This window comes from Zalophus californianus, chromosome 4 (assembly GCF_009762305.2).
Source record: "Zalophus californianus isolate mZalCal1 chromosome 4, mZalCal1.pri.v2, whole genome shotgun sequence".
Taxonomy (NCBI): domain Eukaryota; kingdom Metazoa; phylum Chordata; class Mammalia; order Carnivora; family Otariidae; genus Zalophus; species Zalophus californianus.
In genome coordinates, this window is record NC_045598.1 from 83,195,019 (window position 1) to 83,213,926 (window position 18,908).

General features: G+C 33.7%; 1 protein-coding gene across 5 annotated transcripts in view; it reads left to right on the top strand.

Moving 5' to 3' along the window:
* SNX7 (sorting nexin 7) overlaps nucleotides 1-18,908 on the top strand; it is a 108,173-nt gene that overhangs the window by 76,328 nt on the left and 12,937 nt on the right. For all 5 annotated transcript variants that reach the window (XM_027625342.2, XM_027625333.2, XM_027625352.2 and 2 more), the window contains one exon: nucleotides 144-296. In XM_027625342.2, the coding sequence (XP_027481143.1) occupies nucleotides 144-296 (153 nt within the window). The remainder of the gene's footprint in view (nucleotides 1-143; nucleotides 297-18,908) is intronic.

The window sequence follows — 18,908 nt, forward strand, 5'->3', positions numbered from 1 at the left end:
TAAATGCCGGTGACTTTCCAAACAAAGAATTACTCTTAAGCTGTTTTGATATAATGACTGGCTGAGATTTGATGATGAATTCATTCAGTAACAAGAATACGTAGATCGTAGATTGATGCTTCTCTCTTTGTGATCTAATTCAGCTTATAGAAGAGATTGGAAAACTTGAGGATAAAGTGGAATGTGCTAATAATGCCCTGAAAGCAGATTGGGAAAGATGGAAACACAATATGCAAAATGATATCAAGTCAGCATTTACAGATATGGCTGAGGAGAATATCCACTATTATGAACAGGTAATTAGTGATATGTGATATTGCTTCATTTTATGAAAGTTATCCTCTCTTTAACTTTCTGTCTGTCCTTTGTTGAAAGAGTCTATTAAGGAACCAAGTGTCACATTCAAAAGCCTCCTTGGTGGCTCGGTGCCAACAGAGTAATGCTGAACCCACCCACTGAAACAAATGTGTTTATGTGGAGGAAGGACGAAAGTCTTCCTTCTTACACAGCATGCCCCAAGTGCCTAATTTGAGCCTTCATGTGAGAAAGAAATATGATGCCATTTTGCTTTATTTGTTTTCCCCATATTTTCTTGTTTTGGAAGGATTTGAATTTTTCAAAAGCACTTGGTAATGCTTCCTACTGATTCACCATCTTATTTCCTCTCCCTTTCCTTCTCTTATGTTAGAAAGGGTTTGCAACATGAGAAAAGGACCAGAGGTTTGAACGAGCAGAAAATCAAATTGGCTCCTATATCTTGTGTCCCTGCTGATTCCACCTTGCCTTCTGTAACTGTTCAAAACCTCAAAAAGCCTTCTGTAGCATGCTCTTCTATTTTTTTTTTTTAGTTCAGTTTAGTTTAGTTCAGCCCTTCTCTCTTTTTTTTCAGTTCAAGATAGAACCTACTCATCATTTTGCTTTTCAAATGATTATTTTTTTTACAACTAACAGTTCCCCAAGGTAGTTGTTATTTTAAATAAATTTTATACTATCACTTTTTTTTTTTTTTTTAATTTGGCATATTCTAAACATACTCTTCCTAGCAGGTACATTTTAAACATACATCTTTCACCTTATCTCTGGCTGGATTAATGACTATATGAAATTGGCACATTAAGAATATTATTTTATGCTTTGTAGTCTGTAGTGCATGTCAGTTTAATACTATAAAATACTGTATATTTTGAAAGATGAACTAACTGATAATGATATTTTCATTTAACATGAGTTTCTTAAGCCCCTACTTCCAGCAGACCCTGTGCTGGGCCCTGGAGGGGACCACAGCATGCAAGACAAATACAGTGCCTTTCTCATGGAGGCACAGTCACCCGGGGGAACAGACAATTAATACAAAAGATTGTAATAAAGTATAAGTCATTCTAGCTTGGAAAGACATTACAAAGGCATCTAACCTGATCTAGAAGGAATGAGGGAGGTTCTGCAAAGGGTGTGTTTAAACTGAGACCTGAATGATGAATAAGGTAGACGGATAAAGATGTGAGAAAGAGTTCCAGTCAGAGAAAATACATGCAGAAAATCCTAGAAGTGAGCGAACATGTTCAAATAACGGAGGTTCTTTTTTGGAGGCTGGAGAAGCACAGGTCATGTTGAGTTGAAAAACAAGGTTTTGGTAGGGGAGGAAAAAGTTTTCCTGAACCCTCTTAGGGTCCTTGGCTAGGTCTGAAAATTAAAATGAGAAAGATAAATTGATAGGAGAAAAGTATACAAATTGATTTAATGTAAGTTCTCTGAGACACGGAAGCCTTCCTAAGGACATGGAGTCTGGAAGAAACAGACTTGAGTATTTTATGCGAGGATTGATGAAAGGTAGGTAGTTGTGTAGAAATCTGGTAGATTAAGGAGTATGAGGTAAGTATAATAAACAAACTTAACAAGTCCTGTTTGTTAGGTGTCTTCTTTGTGTTGCTTCCCTTTGATAAGGACGTCTCTTTCCTCTGGATATAAGGAAGGCACCTTTCATATGAGGCTTTTATCACCTGCATCAGGGGATGAGGGTTCTGAAAGGTCCAAGTGACTTTTCTGCTTCTGCCGTAGTCTCAAAGTCCTTCAGCTTAAAATACTCAGTCTGGCCAGGTGCCATATTTTGCTGCCATGTGTCCTGAACCCCACTAGGCTGAAGAGGGCCTGATAATATAAATCTTTTATTTTTCATCCTAAGGGAAATAGGAAAGGCCATTGAAGAGTTTTCAGCAGGGAAACAACAGTATCTATCAGACTTGCCTTTTAGAAAGGTCACTCTGGCTTTTATGGGTCAGAGTGTAGCACAACTGGACGTGATGAGACCTAATTGTTAGGGAACTGTTGCAGCACCAGACAGAGATGTGACCTGACACAGGGATTTCATGGCCGTGGCCTAGAGCCTCAAGTGATTGAAAAGATCATTTTCTCTCTCTCCTTAATTTTTTTATTCTACATTAACAAACTTAAGTAAATTCAAGTATCTCAAAGGAATTTCCCGTAAGTCTCAGATTTTGAAATGGTTTAAAATATTTTGTTGACTAAAGCACATTGACCACCATAGGCTTTATTACCCCTTAACTATTTAAATCCACAAATATAGCCTTCTCTCTCCTTTACATTAGAACTGTTCATTCTGATGTTACAGAACTGTTATAACAACCAACCAAAATAACTTATAAGAAAATGCCTCAAAAATTAAAATACACAATATAAGTGATTATGATTATAAAACATAAATATATTAGGGTATAAAAATCACATGACAAATGCACTGACTGTATTTTCCTTTAAATGATAGGATCTGCAAAAAATTTTTTCTAAGTGTGGACTTTATTTTTTTTAAGGGAAAATGTTCATAGCAATTCCACTGAACTCCAACTGAAATATTTGGGTTTTGACTATACCTGTCATTTAAATTCATATTTTTGTCATTCTCATAGACTGAATTCAGTTTATACAAAACAGTATTATATAAAATACTGTTTTCTTAGAAACAGTTAAATTAGCATCACTGTGCCATACTGCCATATTGCCAATCTTGTTCTTCACAGCAGTTTATATCAGTATGTTTTTAACTCTTTCCTCCAAATGAATTATATTTCTAAATGTTACTAAAATGTATCAAGTGCACTGCATCTTAAATATGTAACTTTGAAGGAATCATTGGTTTTCCTTAAATTCAGAAAAACCCTACGGTTTCAATTATTTGTTGTTTTTTCCCTGAGTGAATAACTTTTAACTGAATTGCTGTAACAGTACAAGCATAATCAGGAAGTTGGAGCCCTTAAACAATCAAGGCTTCCTAATTAGCACATAGACTGTGTGGCCTGAAACAGTAACCGTCTGCTGTTATCTGTTAACTTCAGAATATCTTAGATACACAGAGAAGTGAAATGTTCCAGAATCTTTCCATTTCCTTTTTTAATTTAATCACATTCTTATGGAAATACTTTTTTTTTTAATCAACATTTGCAAATATAAATCCCCAAAGGGGTTTGTTCCTAGTATGATAGATGAATTGGTGTATAAACATTTGCCTTTGGACTTGTTTTATGAAGTGAAATGGTCACAGCTCGTTTACAACTTAAAATTTAAATGTCAAAGTGAGAGAGGAAGATCAGATTATAAATATGAGGCATGGGTCTGTATAGGAAGCCAGCTATTGTCATATTCAAATGTAGTACTTAGATGTGTGAATTTACTTGGAGACAGTTGATACCAAATATAAAACAGGTATCTCCAAGCGAACTCTAAATAAGTAAAATGAAGCTATTTCCATTTTGTCCTATATGACCAATAATTGAGAATAAATTTCACTTATTTTTAAACAAGAATTAACAAAGCATTACAACAAAATTCCAAATGAACATAGGTGAGTAATTTCAAAGTATATTGGTACCCGCCTCTCTGCCTACTTGTGCTCTCTATCTCTCTGTCAAATAAATAAATAAAATCTTAAAAAAAAAAAATGTGGAGGGATGTTAAAACCATAAAACATGACATGCTAGATTAAGTGCATGGACATTTTCTAATTGTTCTCTGGTAGGTACAGAAGTGTGTCTGTTTATGTGTTGTTTATGCTGATGTTAACGATGATGATTATGATGATGGAGAGATTTGAAAGGAAGTGGTCTTTGGTAGGTATTGCACACTGAAAGAATATACTCTTTGAAAGTTCAATTTTAATATCATAGTGAAAAGATCACATAATGTTAATTTTTGCCAAATAAACCAGTTTATAGTTAAGTGAATATAATACTTAAGTGAATGTAATACTTAAAGTAATATAATTTATGCCTTTGCTCAGTTTGCTGTATAATATTAATGTACGGAAGTCCTTGTTTCATAGTCTTATTTTTGTGGTTATAAAATTAATATATGTGCACACTAAAAACAAAAACAACAAAAGCTAGGTACACTAATATATAAATTAAAAAATAAAGAATGCCTGTAATCTTTTCTCCTAGAGAGGGTGGCATATTTAAATACAGTTACAGAAAAATAATTTGCTATGTTCAGGTCAAAATATTTTAAGATTTCTATATGACTCTTTCTGAATGTGTCAGCAGAAAAACATGATGACTTATTTATTCTGTGTCATGATGATTACAGTGGATATGTGTTATTTTGCATTCCATATTTCTCATTTGTTTACTTTTCTGTATAATGTATAATCTTAACATAATACACTCATGTTAATATACTTCTGTTAGCAAAGGTGACAACTAATAGTTGAACCTCTATGTTATTTTTTTGCTCTCACAGACAATACTATTACAAATAATTATGAACATTAGACTTTAAAAACTTTCTGGATAAGAATTTCAAGAAATAACCAGGCCAGAGGACATTTCATTTCAAATTATATCAATCTTATTTAAGAATGTCAGTTGTCTCATGTGAAATCATTTCTTTAAGATTCTCTTACCATCAAAATCCTGTGCTAAGCACTATGGAGCATCCAAATTCAAACTTTAAATCTTGCCATTAGGACCTTAGAATTTACTGGGGAAGAAGAGTAAGTCTGTGTATTTTTCACTTGATCACTACGGCTTTGTTTTAATGGAAGAGTATTTAAATTAGTTTTATTTACTTGACTTGTAATGAACAGATTTAATCGAAGGGTTCTATCACTATGGAATAATACAAATATATGTGTCAACATGGAAGTGTTGGAAACAAAAAAATTATTATAGCATAGGACATTTTCTGGAAAATAAATGAAGAAAGAAAAAAATCATTGCAAAAGTATACCATCTAGCCAGATGAATAATACAGCTAATGTTTTCCTAAAATCCAACTCCTCTTATTTATGGACCACTTGAAAATTAGAAAAATTTTAAAAAGACACACAAACATATATATATGTTATAGTAGTCCTACAAAGTAAGTAATAGATGAGCATTGAACGTCCCAGAAGTTCAAGTATAGTTGTATTTATTTTAAAAATGTATTCCTTGTTATGCTGGGGAATGGTAAAATAAATTCTAGCGAAAGAGTTGTTTGTTTTCAATTCAGGGGTGCACTACATAGTTTGGACTGTGTTATAAATTTTGTAAATTTAAAGCACCTTGGTCCAGGTAAAGAGAGCTCCCAAGCATGGTGACTTGAAGAGGTCAGTCTATATTAATAATGATTATAAAACTGCCAGATAAGCAGGATTCTGGGTGGCATTTAGATTTCTGTCCAAAATTTCATTCTTCTTTTGAAAACTGGGATCAGATAAGTGATGGACTCTATGTTCATCTACATGAATTAAAAGAAGCAGTGAGGGGAAATAGCTTCCTTAGACTTAATTCCATCCAACAGAGAGTAACTGTTCTAGAACATGACAGAAACCTGGGGAGAAACTACGCTTTTCACATTCTGGGAGGCAAGAGCAAAGGAAGGAAACCCTGGCCATTTTCAGTCATATTCCCTAGAATCTAGTAAAGGGGTTTTAGAAAGTTACAGAAAACTTACTTGTAATTGCAAAGTCACAGACTGAAAAAGAGAATATGACATAAGAGGAATGAACAATTCTAAAAAGTAAAAGGGAAGCAGTTAAGAATCAGATATGATCATACCTGCGGACCATGGACTATGAAAGGCAAAGATGCAACAGTACACAAACATGAAGACAGAGGAAACAGTGTCAGGAGGCACATTTCAGGAAGAAGTGAGGTTTGGGAGAAAAAAGTGAATGACTTCCAAAGAGTATCAAAGTCCCATGGAAGTGCGTGTTGAGGAGCCTCTTTGGATGCAAGAAAGCTAGGAATTAATAAACTCTAATAAAATTAGTAAAGCGAACCTCTAATGGAAACCATGTTATGGAAGCTGAAAAGACAGAACTACTTCAATTCTATTTCATTCCTGTTTTCTCCAACAAGGAGAATGAAAGTATAAATTGAAAGATTAAGGCAAATATAAATAAAAAGTAACTAAAATCCAGTATATTTGAAGAGATAATAAAACAACAGCTATCCATTTCCAGTAAAAGAGAAGTCTGGGTAAATTCTCTTTTCCAGTGAGCGATGCCAAAGTCCTTCTTTTACCAGCCCCAAAACAGTGCTTACCAAGCCTTAGTTGTAGCCCTTAGTTCTAAACTGACTTAAGTCAGGAAGATCAGCAGACTTCTGCTCACCCAGGAGAAATGCAGACTGTTTTTCTTTCCTAGGTAAATGCTAAAATTAGTTTCAGAGAAAGTTTTGGGTAATGCTGGAACAATGACACTTGTTTCCAAGATAGTTAACCTCTGTAATTTCTGATAATATGCCATATACAATCACATAACTGCTCAAGTCTTTGTGAACAGCCTTTCTTGTAGAGAGAAAGGTAGGAGTGCCAGAGATCTTCCCAGAGAGAGTTATTTAATATCATTTTGACCCCAAGGAATGACAGGTAGTTTTTGAGCTTTCCTTTGACATGTTGGGACAAAGGCATAATAAGTGGTCTATATTGAACCATTTAAACTATTTTTTTATATTGACAGTCTCTTAGGATGAAACCGAGTAAACAGATCCTTTCTTTAAAGTTAATGTATCTCAACTCCCTATTCATAAGAACAAAGAAGTTGGCTACAGCTGGGAATAATTCAGTTGTCTCAGACAGGGACTTTTTAAATCCATGTCAGGGGATTTTTTTTAAATCCATGTGCCTCATACCATTTACTAAAGCTGGTACCTGACCTGATCCCCAGGACCCAAGAAGACAGATTTCTTGATGGTGCTAAAACAGCCCTTCAGAAGAGTCTATACCTTTGAAACTCTTTGAAGAATGTTTCAGAACTACATTAATATAGACCCCAGGATTGAATAGATTCCCATTGTGTGTAGACTAGATTTCCTGGAAAGCAAACACACCCAGCTTGAAAGGCTAAGGTGCTTAGATTTCTAATCAGCCTAACCAATTTTATACCAGTTAAAATATTCAATCCATTGCATTCTTATGCCCACATTATCTACTTTCTTACTTACTGGAAGTCACTCAGTGGGGGCCTGCATGTCTGGATTAGCAAATTCAGGCTGCATCACACCACTTTTCTATGGACCATCCAATTCATTTAGGGATGGTCATCTTCATCAAAAAGAAAACACCAAGTTCTCATCTTACTGCCGTTAAATGGCAACCCATTGAATACCTAGGAGCTTTCCCTTTGTGTTTTTAGTAGAGAGACCAACACTACTGATTATTTAATGATTCATCTTGTCTTTCTTTTTATTATCTATGCCATGGAAATAATTTTTTTGGTGAGCAATCAGTTCCTATTTTAAATAGAATCTAAAGGTATACAGTAATAATCATCAGAGCAAGGAAAACAGAGATGAATAACTCTGTTTTATCCTAAGATTTTAAAACTTTGTATTCTTACTGTTTGATGAGAGGTTTCACCATTGATTACAGAAATAAAATCATCAGTAAAAACCTTAGAATGTTCATGGAAGGCTATTAGAGTTCTCTATTATCAGTTGTTTGTGGGGAAGTGTATCTTTGGAGATTAGCTACCACAGAGACCAGGAAGCTGCCTTTTCAGTTTGATAGATTATACACAGGATTCTTGGATAAGTGAAGAGGCGAGAATCTGAGCTGAGGGAAAACGACATTAAAGAGAGTGTAAAAATAACTTTTTTAATTCAACTATTGCAAATAGAGGAAGTCCCTATGTATAGCTCTTTGGGTCTCTAAATCTTGTATATTTGGGGGCATAGTTGATCAACAGTCATTTATTTCCATTGATTTTCCTTTGGCTGTCTTTGGTTATGACAGTTTAATAGCCAAGTGCCTTCCATCTAGGTTATACTGTTTCACTTTATTGGAGAAGGTTGGCAATGCACCTTAGCACATTTACATTTCCAAGAAACTCTCTAGGAAAAAAAACCTATTCACCTTTGTTTAATGTCTCAGATTATTTGCTCACGGAAGCATTTATGGAATAAACAAATATTCTTTAGAAAAGACTTAGGGAACTAACAGAAATGTGAAACTTTTAGTGCTCATTAGAACCTTTATTGTAAAACCATCTGAGGTTTAGGTAACTGTGAGCTCTTAGAGTAAATTTCAATTCTACTTAGCTTAAAAGACTGCTGTATTGTAGCCAACTACCTTTTGAACTATACCTCAATAATTTGATACAGGTTTTTGGTGATACAGGTGAATGTTCCCCTACTATTGCAAATAAGAAGGTAAATATTATCCTCTACATTGATGACAGGGTCCTGCTTTCATATTCCAGGTTGTAAATCTACCTCTAACTGGTTTTTTTCCAAAGGAGTCTTTATACTGAAGCCAAAATTATTTTGCAATAAAATTATCTTCAGCATGTGAAATAATAGTATACTTTGTGGAAGTCAGCTCATTTAATTCACTAAGTCTTTATCTGGTGATCACATTGAAATTTGCTCTCTTCCAAATTTAAGTTTTATGAGAGCCATCTTAAAGTCTTGTTATGCTAGAAAACACTTCTGACTTAAAAAAATAGAGCAAAGTAACTATCTACATCCTTCACTAGCTATTCAAAATACTGAATTCAGTCCTAATGATGCATTTTGAAAGAAACATTGACAAACTAAGAGGTAATCAGAATAAGGTTGTGGTGATAATGGTCTTAGAAATGCATCTTCATTCAAAAATTTAGAAAAGAAGAAAGGTATTTGGAGGGCAGTCATGGAAGAAGGATTGATTACACATTTTATCGTTGCTTCAGATAATATATCTAAAACCAACTCTTGGAAATTGTATAATTTGAACTCGCACACACAAAACTATTTCCTTTATGTTACAATTTTCTAAATTATATTAAATTCCATTGTAAAGAAATAAATTCCTTGCCACTGGGAGTTTTTTAGCAATTGTTGAATAATGTAAATCAGTAATTCTGTCTATACTAGAGTCTCTCAATGCATTTTATAGAAAATTAGTGTTTTGTAATGTTAATGAGCGATCCTTTTGAAAGAAAAAGTTCTGTAGTCAAAGAAGTTTGGATTAAATAAAGTTAAACAGGTTTATTTCCTAAAGAAGTTCTCAGCTTACTTTATGTGCTTATATGGTTTGTGAATCTGAAGATATAATTTCCTTGACTAGATCAGCGCTTCTTCTTGCAGGATTAGCATGTCATGGAACACAATTTGGGAAACCTTGGGTAATTATGTTGATCTCTAAAGTAATGCTACTTAACGTGTGGACTGATGCCCAGTCCTTAAGTTGTTTATTGCAGATTCATAACAAGATAAATCAGAAGTTGAAAGTAATCAATTAAAATCTTCTACAGCAATTAGACATCGCCATGACATCTAGGTAGATGATTAGTAGACTTGTTACGTTGATTAAGTATTGGCCAATTAAGTATTGGCCAGTATCTTTCAGCTTTTGTGGTGATTCATGTGGCTTATACTGCAGACAGTCATGCTCAGTAGCATCACTTAATGGTCCTTGAAGATTGAAAGAAAAAGTTGTGTTCTTCACCACCGATAGTTTGAGAAGCACTGCTCTGAAGTTCCATCTGTTTTCTAAGAGTCTGCTCATCTCAGGCTTAACATAGTGTCCTTTCTCATTTAAAAGTTTATAATCTATTTAATATTCAAGTGTATATAAAACAGTCAATTATAGAAATATGTAACAGGGTGTGATTTTTATTTACTTCTAAGGAAACTTTAAAATCAATTTTCATTTTTAGAATTCTAAAGTAATTATATAATTAACTACAGTTGATCCTTGAACAATGCGGGGGTGAGGGGTGCCAACCCCTCGTGCAGCTAAAAATCTGTGTGCAACTTTTGTCTCCCCAAAAACTTAATTGCTGATAGCCTACTGTTGACCAGAAGCCTTACCAGTAAAATAGTCAATTAACACATATTGTTTAAGTTATATATATTATATTCTGTATTCTTACACTAAAGTAAGCTAAAGAAAAAAATGTTATTAAGAAAATCGTAAGGAAGAGAAAATACATATAGAGTACTGTCCTGTAAAAAATCTGCAGATAAGTAGACTTATGTAGTTCAAACCTGTTGTCATTCAAGAGTCAGCTGTATCTTGTTGTTTTGTTAAGTGAGAATTTCTGTTGTGAATTGTACATTCAAAAGCCATAGCTACAGCTCACATTTTCATATAACCATGGACATCTTTTATTAGGTTTCATGAGTCTTGAAGATTTTTGTGTTTTTCAGGTTTCCGCTTTCTTAAAAACTTCTCTTAAAAAACTCACATTAATCTCTTATATTCTGTGATATTATTTCTCAATTATCTGTACAAATGAAGTCAAGTTTAGGTGTGAAGTGGACAGTTATGCTAGAGCATAGACTGTCTTTGCCTCTTTCCCATCCTTTGGATTAGATGAATTTTTCTGTTAAGCTAATCAAGGATTTGAATAGAAGATTACATATTTATAATTTCTAAAAGTATCTAGTTTCTGAATCAAGGACTTTCATCTGATTGTGCTTCGTAAATGATAGACAATATTCTACAGATCAATAACTATGTAATTCCCATAAAGAAAAGGAAGGGACGTAAGACACACATGTGCACGTGTACACACTGCATGATACAACATCTTGAAGAAAAAAGGTGGATTGACTAATGAAAAAAATTAGTTGGGTATCAGGATGCTTGCCTCTAGCTAATTGTAAAATCTTAATCATGTCTTCTCTAAACCCAGTTTGCTAATTTGTCAGTAGACATATTGATAATCCTCCCCTTCCTCACCCCTGTCCACACACTGAACTCATAAATCTTTAAGAGAATAAAATTAGAACACATGTGTGAAATGCTTTAAAATAATGCATTGAAGCATCATAGCTACGCCTTGATAATTTTTCAGTAATTCAAAGGTATATAATTTGCTGTATTTTCAAGGTGTGGTTAGGAACAGACACAGATAAGCTTGGTGTTGAAGTGTCTAGTACTAAGCTGGACATCATGCATATTATCAGTCAAAAACAATGACGATAAGGAATAGAAAAAGTATGAGTTGAAAAGATTTGAATTCAAATTTTGGCTCTTGTATGAATTCTTTCTCTAAAGATTTCCAATGTATCAGACCTTTTGAAGCTCCAATTTTCCCATGTGTAAAAATGAGAGAAAGGGAATAAATGATATCCAGGGTTCGTTCTTTCTTTAGCAGATCTTGAGTTAGAGATCCAGACTAATACGACAAAAATAATAAAAACGTGGACCACAAGATGGCGTTTGTAGCTAATGAGCCCTTTTGCATTAACTGTTAGTCTTTTAAGTATTTGCAGGATTTATAAATCAAGCTTATTACTTATATTCTTGAGAGATATGTAAAAGTAATTTTTAGAAAAAGTATGCAAATTCTGTTATTTTAAAGTGGTTGATAGTTCTAAAATTATAAATTGGCAGATGATTCTTAGAAGCTGAATTTAGACTTTTCCAAAAATGAAATGTAATGAGCAACTTTGAGCCATTACAAAATAATAGAAGTTGCTTTCCTCTAGCAACATCATCTCTAATTTCTTTCTGGATTGATTACATTCACAATTTAAAATATGCAGTCCCTGTAAGTTTTCGGTACTGTTTAGAATCTTAAGCTTAGGTGGTAAAAAGCAATTACTGTAATGTTACACATTCCGTTACCCTCATTTTAGGCATGATCTACAGTTCTTATAATGTAATTTATTTTGAAGTGAAATTGGCCTAGTACAGAGATGTTTACATATTTGAGCTTCAATGTTTCCTCAAATGTAGGTGATATCATTTGTGCCCAAGATCATTTGAGACAGCATTATATTTGAGACAATACTTAGAGGACACTCAGTCATATTTTTCATTTTTAATTTATTAGAAGACATGCAATTATCATGGTACTGTCTAAAAGATATTTTTAGATTAGTAGGAAAAATCTAGAAGCACAACTTCTGGCTTAATATGGAAACTTCTGGTTTAAAAAATATATGGTAAAGTTTGGCTTTATCACATTTCATAATGATAGGTTTAATTGTTATTGTTTCAGGCAAATGTATAGTTATTTTACTATTATCATGGAGATATATAAATAATACTGTATTAATTTGACTTAGGTGATAATTTGGATGGAACTAAATTTTCTATTAGCTATTCCACAAACAGGGTGGTAGCATTACCAATAGAGACATTAACTTTATATTGACATTGCATGTTGGCCAAGAGCATGGCTTTGGACAGACACAATTTGTAACTTTGAGCTGAGAGACCTCGAAGACTTTATTTTAGTGAGCCTCAGTATCCTTCTTTATAAAGTGCTGAAAATAATAGTACCTCCATCACAGATTTGTTTGGGTATTAAAATATATCTGTATGTATGTGTGTATGCATGTATGGAAATGGAATAAGGAAAGATGAAAGAAAATTCCTAGAAGGAAAATTTAGTATTCCCTGTAAGTCAGTAAAAATAAATTATTTTGAAGCTTTTATACTCATAAACATCCTTCTAGGAGTCTCCTGCAACTTACTCCTTAAGCTACAATTGACTCTACTTGAGCCTGAAATTGCCAATAAAAGAAATAAGTTTCAAAGCTGATAGATAGATAGATGAATAAAAATATATGTGATGTCCTTAGCTTGGTTCCTAGCACATTAATAAGGTTTCAATAAATGTAGACTAGCAATAGTAGTAATTGAAAATATTTCTCAGTTTATGAATCATCTCTTTGGAAATTATTTATAATGATAATTATCTTGTAAATATCAAATACTGAGGAAAGAGGTAAAATTTTATGCTTGATGCATTTCCACACTGTGTCAAGCCAAAGAGAGCAAGACAGATTTATAAATTGTATGTGATCTCATTTTCCATCTTCTTGTTGGCTGCCTCTGGAAGCATTCACTTTTAATTCTAGGCTCACACTTAATGGACATTACAGTCCAAGCCCCTTACTTTATGAGTGAGTAAACAGGCCCAGAGCAGTGAAGATATTTGCTTGAAGTCACACTGCAGGACAGAACCTCTTCACACCCCACCAACTTGAGAAAATACTGATTCTTAAACATGCAAGCTTTCATTGGAAGCTACATTGTATCTGTAGAAACACCATTTTTGTCATCATTCATTCTCTGGAAAATTTGGTCACATCTGCTTGTAGGATTACCACATACTTATGAGAACTGAAGAGACATTTATCTTTTCTAATGGCGAATTCTTATCACCACTTTTGCTGAAATAGCAACAGATTTACTTTCAGAACCAGCTTTGGAATTAAAACTTATTTTCTAAATATTCTGTCCCTGCATTTGAGAAGTTTTAAGCATGTGTTATAGGAACAAAAAGACTTTTGTTTACCTGTTGGATCTCTCTCCCCCAAGCTTTGTTTTCCAGTCCTGCCCTTCAAAGAGAAGCTACAGTTTTTGGCCTTCGGCTACAAACTGGAGCCACCTGGAGAAAACGTGCACTGGATTCTCAATTAGTGAGGATTTGTGATAAATTTACTTTTTGATCACCCAACATCCTGCCCAGTAGCATGTACAGCATATTTATTGGCTCACTTTTACTGCAGTGAGGCACCGGAGACAGTGGGAAAAGTACTGAAATCTGTAGACACAGTTTTCTTAACTGTAAGATCCAGTTCCTCGATTTTGTCAAAGTATTGTTGTATCAAATAAAATGATATGTGTGGAAGATTATGACACACTATTCCACTCACAGTGGAATTCCTGTTGTTGATTCTCAGAGGATAATATGAGAATCTAAAACTAGAATGAGCTGCTGGGTGCTGCTAAAAAGGTCAGGCCCACAGTGGTGCTGGGTATTTTCGATTGTTACTTTAATTTTGATAGATATTAGCTTGCTTCACTAATTGTAATGATTTAAAAGTGGAAAAAATCAATTCCTTGATAGGAAGCAATGAGAAGCCAAATAACAGAAATATCTTTTTACAAAAAACATGATTTACAATTATAAGCAAGTCTCACACTAGGTTTTGAGATCGTGTTGCTGTTGTTTTGATGACTGTTTATCTCCTTCAATTATCACAGTCATGGACACAGGAGATACTGAACTAAATTGCTTAACTACATGGTACAAACAATCCTTTTCTTGAGTCTTTACTTGGTTTTTCATACTAAAAAAAAAAAACAAGAAAGAAAAGAGTTTTAGGGATTATCTCTTATTATTTTAAAATAGATTTATGTGCATTGATTGGATAGATGTGCAAATACCAGGTAACAGGGTAATATTAAATACTGGCAGGAGGGGCAGTTGACGTATTGATTTAGAAAAAAAAATCTATCACAATTCCAAAAGAGTTCTGGTAGCGTCAGGAGCTACCTAGTTCAGGTTTAGAGAGCAATAGAAGCCAGGATGTCAATTAATTAATATTCAGGTTGAAAACTGCAATTTTTGTGATGACCAGCATATTTGTATGTGTAGTTCAATACATTCCTTCTCTGTAATCATCAGCATTTACTGAGTACTTAATGTATGCCTGGCATGTATTAACTAGGTCCTCTTCAAAGGGTGTGTGTGCTCCTAGAAATATGTAAAGAATTTCCAAGAGGTGTGTAGGGAATCAATTTCTACACATTCAACCTGCACATACACACTTTCCTAAAATTTTTTTGGCTTAATGCCCCCTGCAGTCATGCATTTTCTTACCCACCTCTCCTTCCAGAATTGCCCTTTTTCCACTAGGTAAAAGAAGGTATCTCATCTTGATGGCCCAGTGACTTATTGAATGTATCCTGATGGTTATTTGAGAGATTACTTTCCATTTGTTGATGAATAAAACTGGCTGTACTACTTACCAGATTTGTAATATCACAGATGTACTTAACCATTTGTGCCTCAACTTTCTCATCTGTGAAATAAGATACGTAACAGTCATTGTAAGGTGGTAATATGCAGGTAATACATAATAAAGCAACCATGATAATGCCTGAGCAAATATTCATATTGCTATATATTGCAGGTGTCATGTTTTTTCTATTGTTTTTCTATGGTAACATGCTATAACTCGTATTTCAAAATACATAAATTGTTTTTCTTCCTATTGTATGGTAGATGGTAAGGAGATAGTTCTGTAGCTGTTTTGTCTTTTTTACTAAGTTTCACTGTCCCATTTAGGACTTAGTTGGGAAATGAAAATTTTAATTCACAACACTAATCAGTGGATGTCTACTGAATATCTTCCTTAGACATTTATTAAACTAGAATAGTTGAAGCAGAATATGACAATAGAAGTTTCTTCACGGGAGAATTAATGCTGTCTTTGGTGTAATTTGGATCACTTATTTGACAGGAATTCTAAATAGAGCAGACTGCTCAGAATTACATTTTGAATTTTACCTTGAGGACTTCAGAAGTTTATTCAAATGATAGTTTGGCAGAATTATCCAAAAGATGTGATATCTTGTGAAAGCAGTAATTGCTTTGGGCTGCCCTGCAGGGTTACCAGATAGTAGAATTGTGTATGGATTTGCAGAGGAGGCCAGAGGGCTCTAGTAGAAATGAGGTTCACAGGGGAAATGGGGCTCATCCCAGATGCAAAGTATGGTCTGCTCTCTATTGGGCCATCGGTCCCAGTTAATAACTTTCCTTGCTTTGTAGATACTGTAGCTAGAGATTTAAAGTGCTTTGTATTTTGGTTCTTTTCTATTTCCTGCTTTGTTTATACTCAAAATTTGGTAAGGAGATTTTTGAGTATATATAAGGCTGAGTTTTACTGTTTTTCCTTGGCATTGAAAAGAAATAAAATACTAATGACAGCTAATATTTAATGCATGTCTGCCTCTGATGTTAACTTTAGGTTTTTTGTAGGTGTTCTTCCTCAGGTTGTGGAAATTCTCCTCAATTCCTAATTTGCTGACAGTTTTTTAAAAGCAGAAATGGACATTATAATTTGACAAATGCCTTTTCTGTGTCTATTGAGATGATATTGCATTTAATACAGCTAATTACATTGATCAGTATTTGAATGTTAATCCAATCCTACAGTCCTGGGATCAACCCCTTTTGGTCATTGTATAGATTGTTGGATTTGCCAAAATTTTGTTTAGAATTTTTGTATCTATGTTTATGAGAGATATTGGTCTGTAATTTTATTCTCTTACACTGTCTTTGGTTTTGGTAAATTGGAAAGCATTCCCATGTCTTCAATTTTCTGGTAGAGTTTGTACAGAATTAATGATTCCTTCCCTAAATGTTTCATAAAATTCACCAGTGATGGACATTGGGCCTAGACTTTTCTTTGTGAGAAGATATTTAACGACAAATTCAAATTCATTGAGTTACTCTGTTTCTTCTGGAGTGAGTTTGTGTAGTTTGTGTCTTTCAGGGAATTCGTCCATTTCATTTTAAGTTGTCAGTGTATAGGTATAAAGTTTTTCATAATATTACTTTATTTCCTTCAGTAGAATCTGGAGTGATGTCACCTTTCTCAGTTCTAACAGCTAGAAATTTGTGTCATATCTCTTCTTTTGGGTCTGGTTAATGATTATCACTTTTATTAATCTTCTCTAAGAGCCAACATTTGGTTTCATTGATTTTTCTATATTTTTTCTCTTTTTCTTTGATTCACACCCTGGTCTTTTCAGCTTCCTTGCTTGCTAGGTTGCTTGCTTTCTAGTTCTCCCTTGTTTGGGTTTAATTTGTTTTACTTGTTTATGTTTTTAAAGATTTTATTTCTTTATTTGACAGAGAGAGAGAGCACAAGCAGGGGGAGCAGCAGAGGGAGAGGGAGAAGCAGGGTATCCAAAGAGTAGGGAGCCCGATGCAGGGCTCAATCCCAGGACCCTGGGATCATAACCTGAGCTGAAGGCAGACACTGAACCGTCTGAGCCACCCAGGCTCCCCTATATATTTATTTGTTTGTTTGTTTGTTTGTTTTTAGTGTGGAAACTCAAATCATTTATTAAGACCTTTCTTTTTTTATTTTTTTTTAGTTTCTATTTTAATTCCAGTTGGTTAACATACTATAATATTAGTTTCAGGTGTACCATATATAGTGATTCAACACTTCCATTCATCACCCAGTGCTCGTTGCAAAATTTCTTCTTTGCTAATAGACATTTAGTGCTATAAATTTCTATGTACTGCTTTAGTCACATCCCAGAACTTTTTATATGCTGTGTTTTTATTTTTATTTAGTTCAAAATACTTTCTATCTAAATTTCCTTCTGATTTCTTCTTTGACAGAGGGGTTATTATATATGTAAGTTTCCTGTTTAGATTTCAAATATTTGGGTATTTTTCAGATATCTCTCTATTACTGGTTTCTAATTTAATTCCCTTATGTTCAGGGAACAAACTTCATGTGACTTGACTCTAAATTTACTGAAACTTCTTTTGTAGCCTAGAATATGGTCTATTTTGGTAAATGTTGCATATGCACAAGAATAAACATGTATTTTCCTTTCTATAGATACTGGTTAGGTCAACTTGACTGATAATGGTGTTCCAGTTTTCTGTATCACTGCTGATTTTCTGTCCACATATTCTGTCAATTCTTGTGAGAAAATCAATTGTAATTGTGGATTTGTCTTTCTCCTTACATTTCTATCAGTTTTTGTTTCATGTATTTTAAAACTCTCCCATTACATATATATAAATATTTTAAATTATGCCTAGATAAATTGATGCCTTTATCATTTTGAAATAACCTTTATCTCTGATAATAATCTTTGTTCTAAAATCTATTTTATCTAATATAGCCCTTCTAGCTTTCTTTTGACATATGTTACATAGTATATATTTTTTCGCCCTTTTAATTTAAATGTATTTGTGTGTATTTCTTATAAGTGGAATATAGGTGGGTCTTGTTTTTATTTAATAGGACAATCTGTGTCTTATTGGAGTATTTACTTATTGACATTGAAATTGATTATTGATATGGCTAGGTTTTAGTCTATTATTTTGCTGTTTTTTATTTGTTCTTTGCTCCCATTTTATTCTTTATGCCTTCTTTTGGATAATAGACAATTTTGTATTGCTTCATTTTAGGTCTTTTGTTGGTGTATTAGATATACCTTTTACTTTTTAGTGGTTATTTTCAGGTTTATTTTTTGTAGCTTAATCTTTTTTTTTTTAAGATTTTATTTATTTATTTCAGAGAGAGAAAGAATGAGAGATAGAAAGCACGAGAGGGAAGAGGGTCAGAGGGAGAAGCAGACTCCCTGATGAGCAGGAAGCCCAATGTGGGACTCGATCCCAGGACTCCAGGATCATGACCTGAGCCCAAGGCAGTCACTTACCCAACTGAGCCACCCAGGCACCCATTTGTAGCTTAATCTTATCATCGTCTACCTTCAAGTAATATTATACCAATTCACGTATCATTTAAGAACCTATAATCATATTCTTCATTTTCTTTCTCCTGGCCTTTATGTTCTTTTTGTCATATATTTTATTTGCACATGTATTATAAGCCTCACAAGGTTTTGTTACTATTATTATTAATAATTAAGTAGTCAATTATATTTTAAATAAATTTAAGGAATAAGAAAAATATATATGTTTCCATATC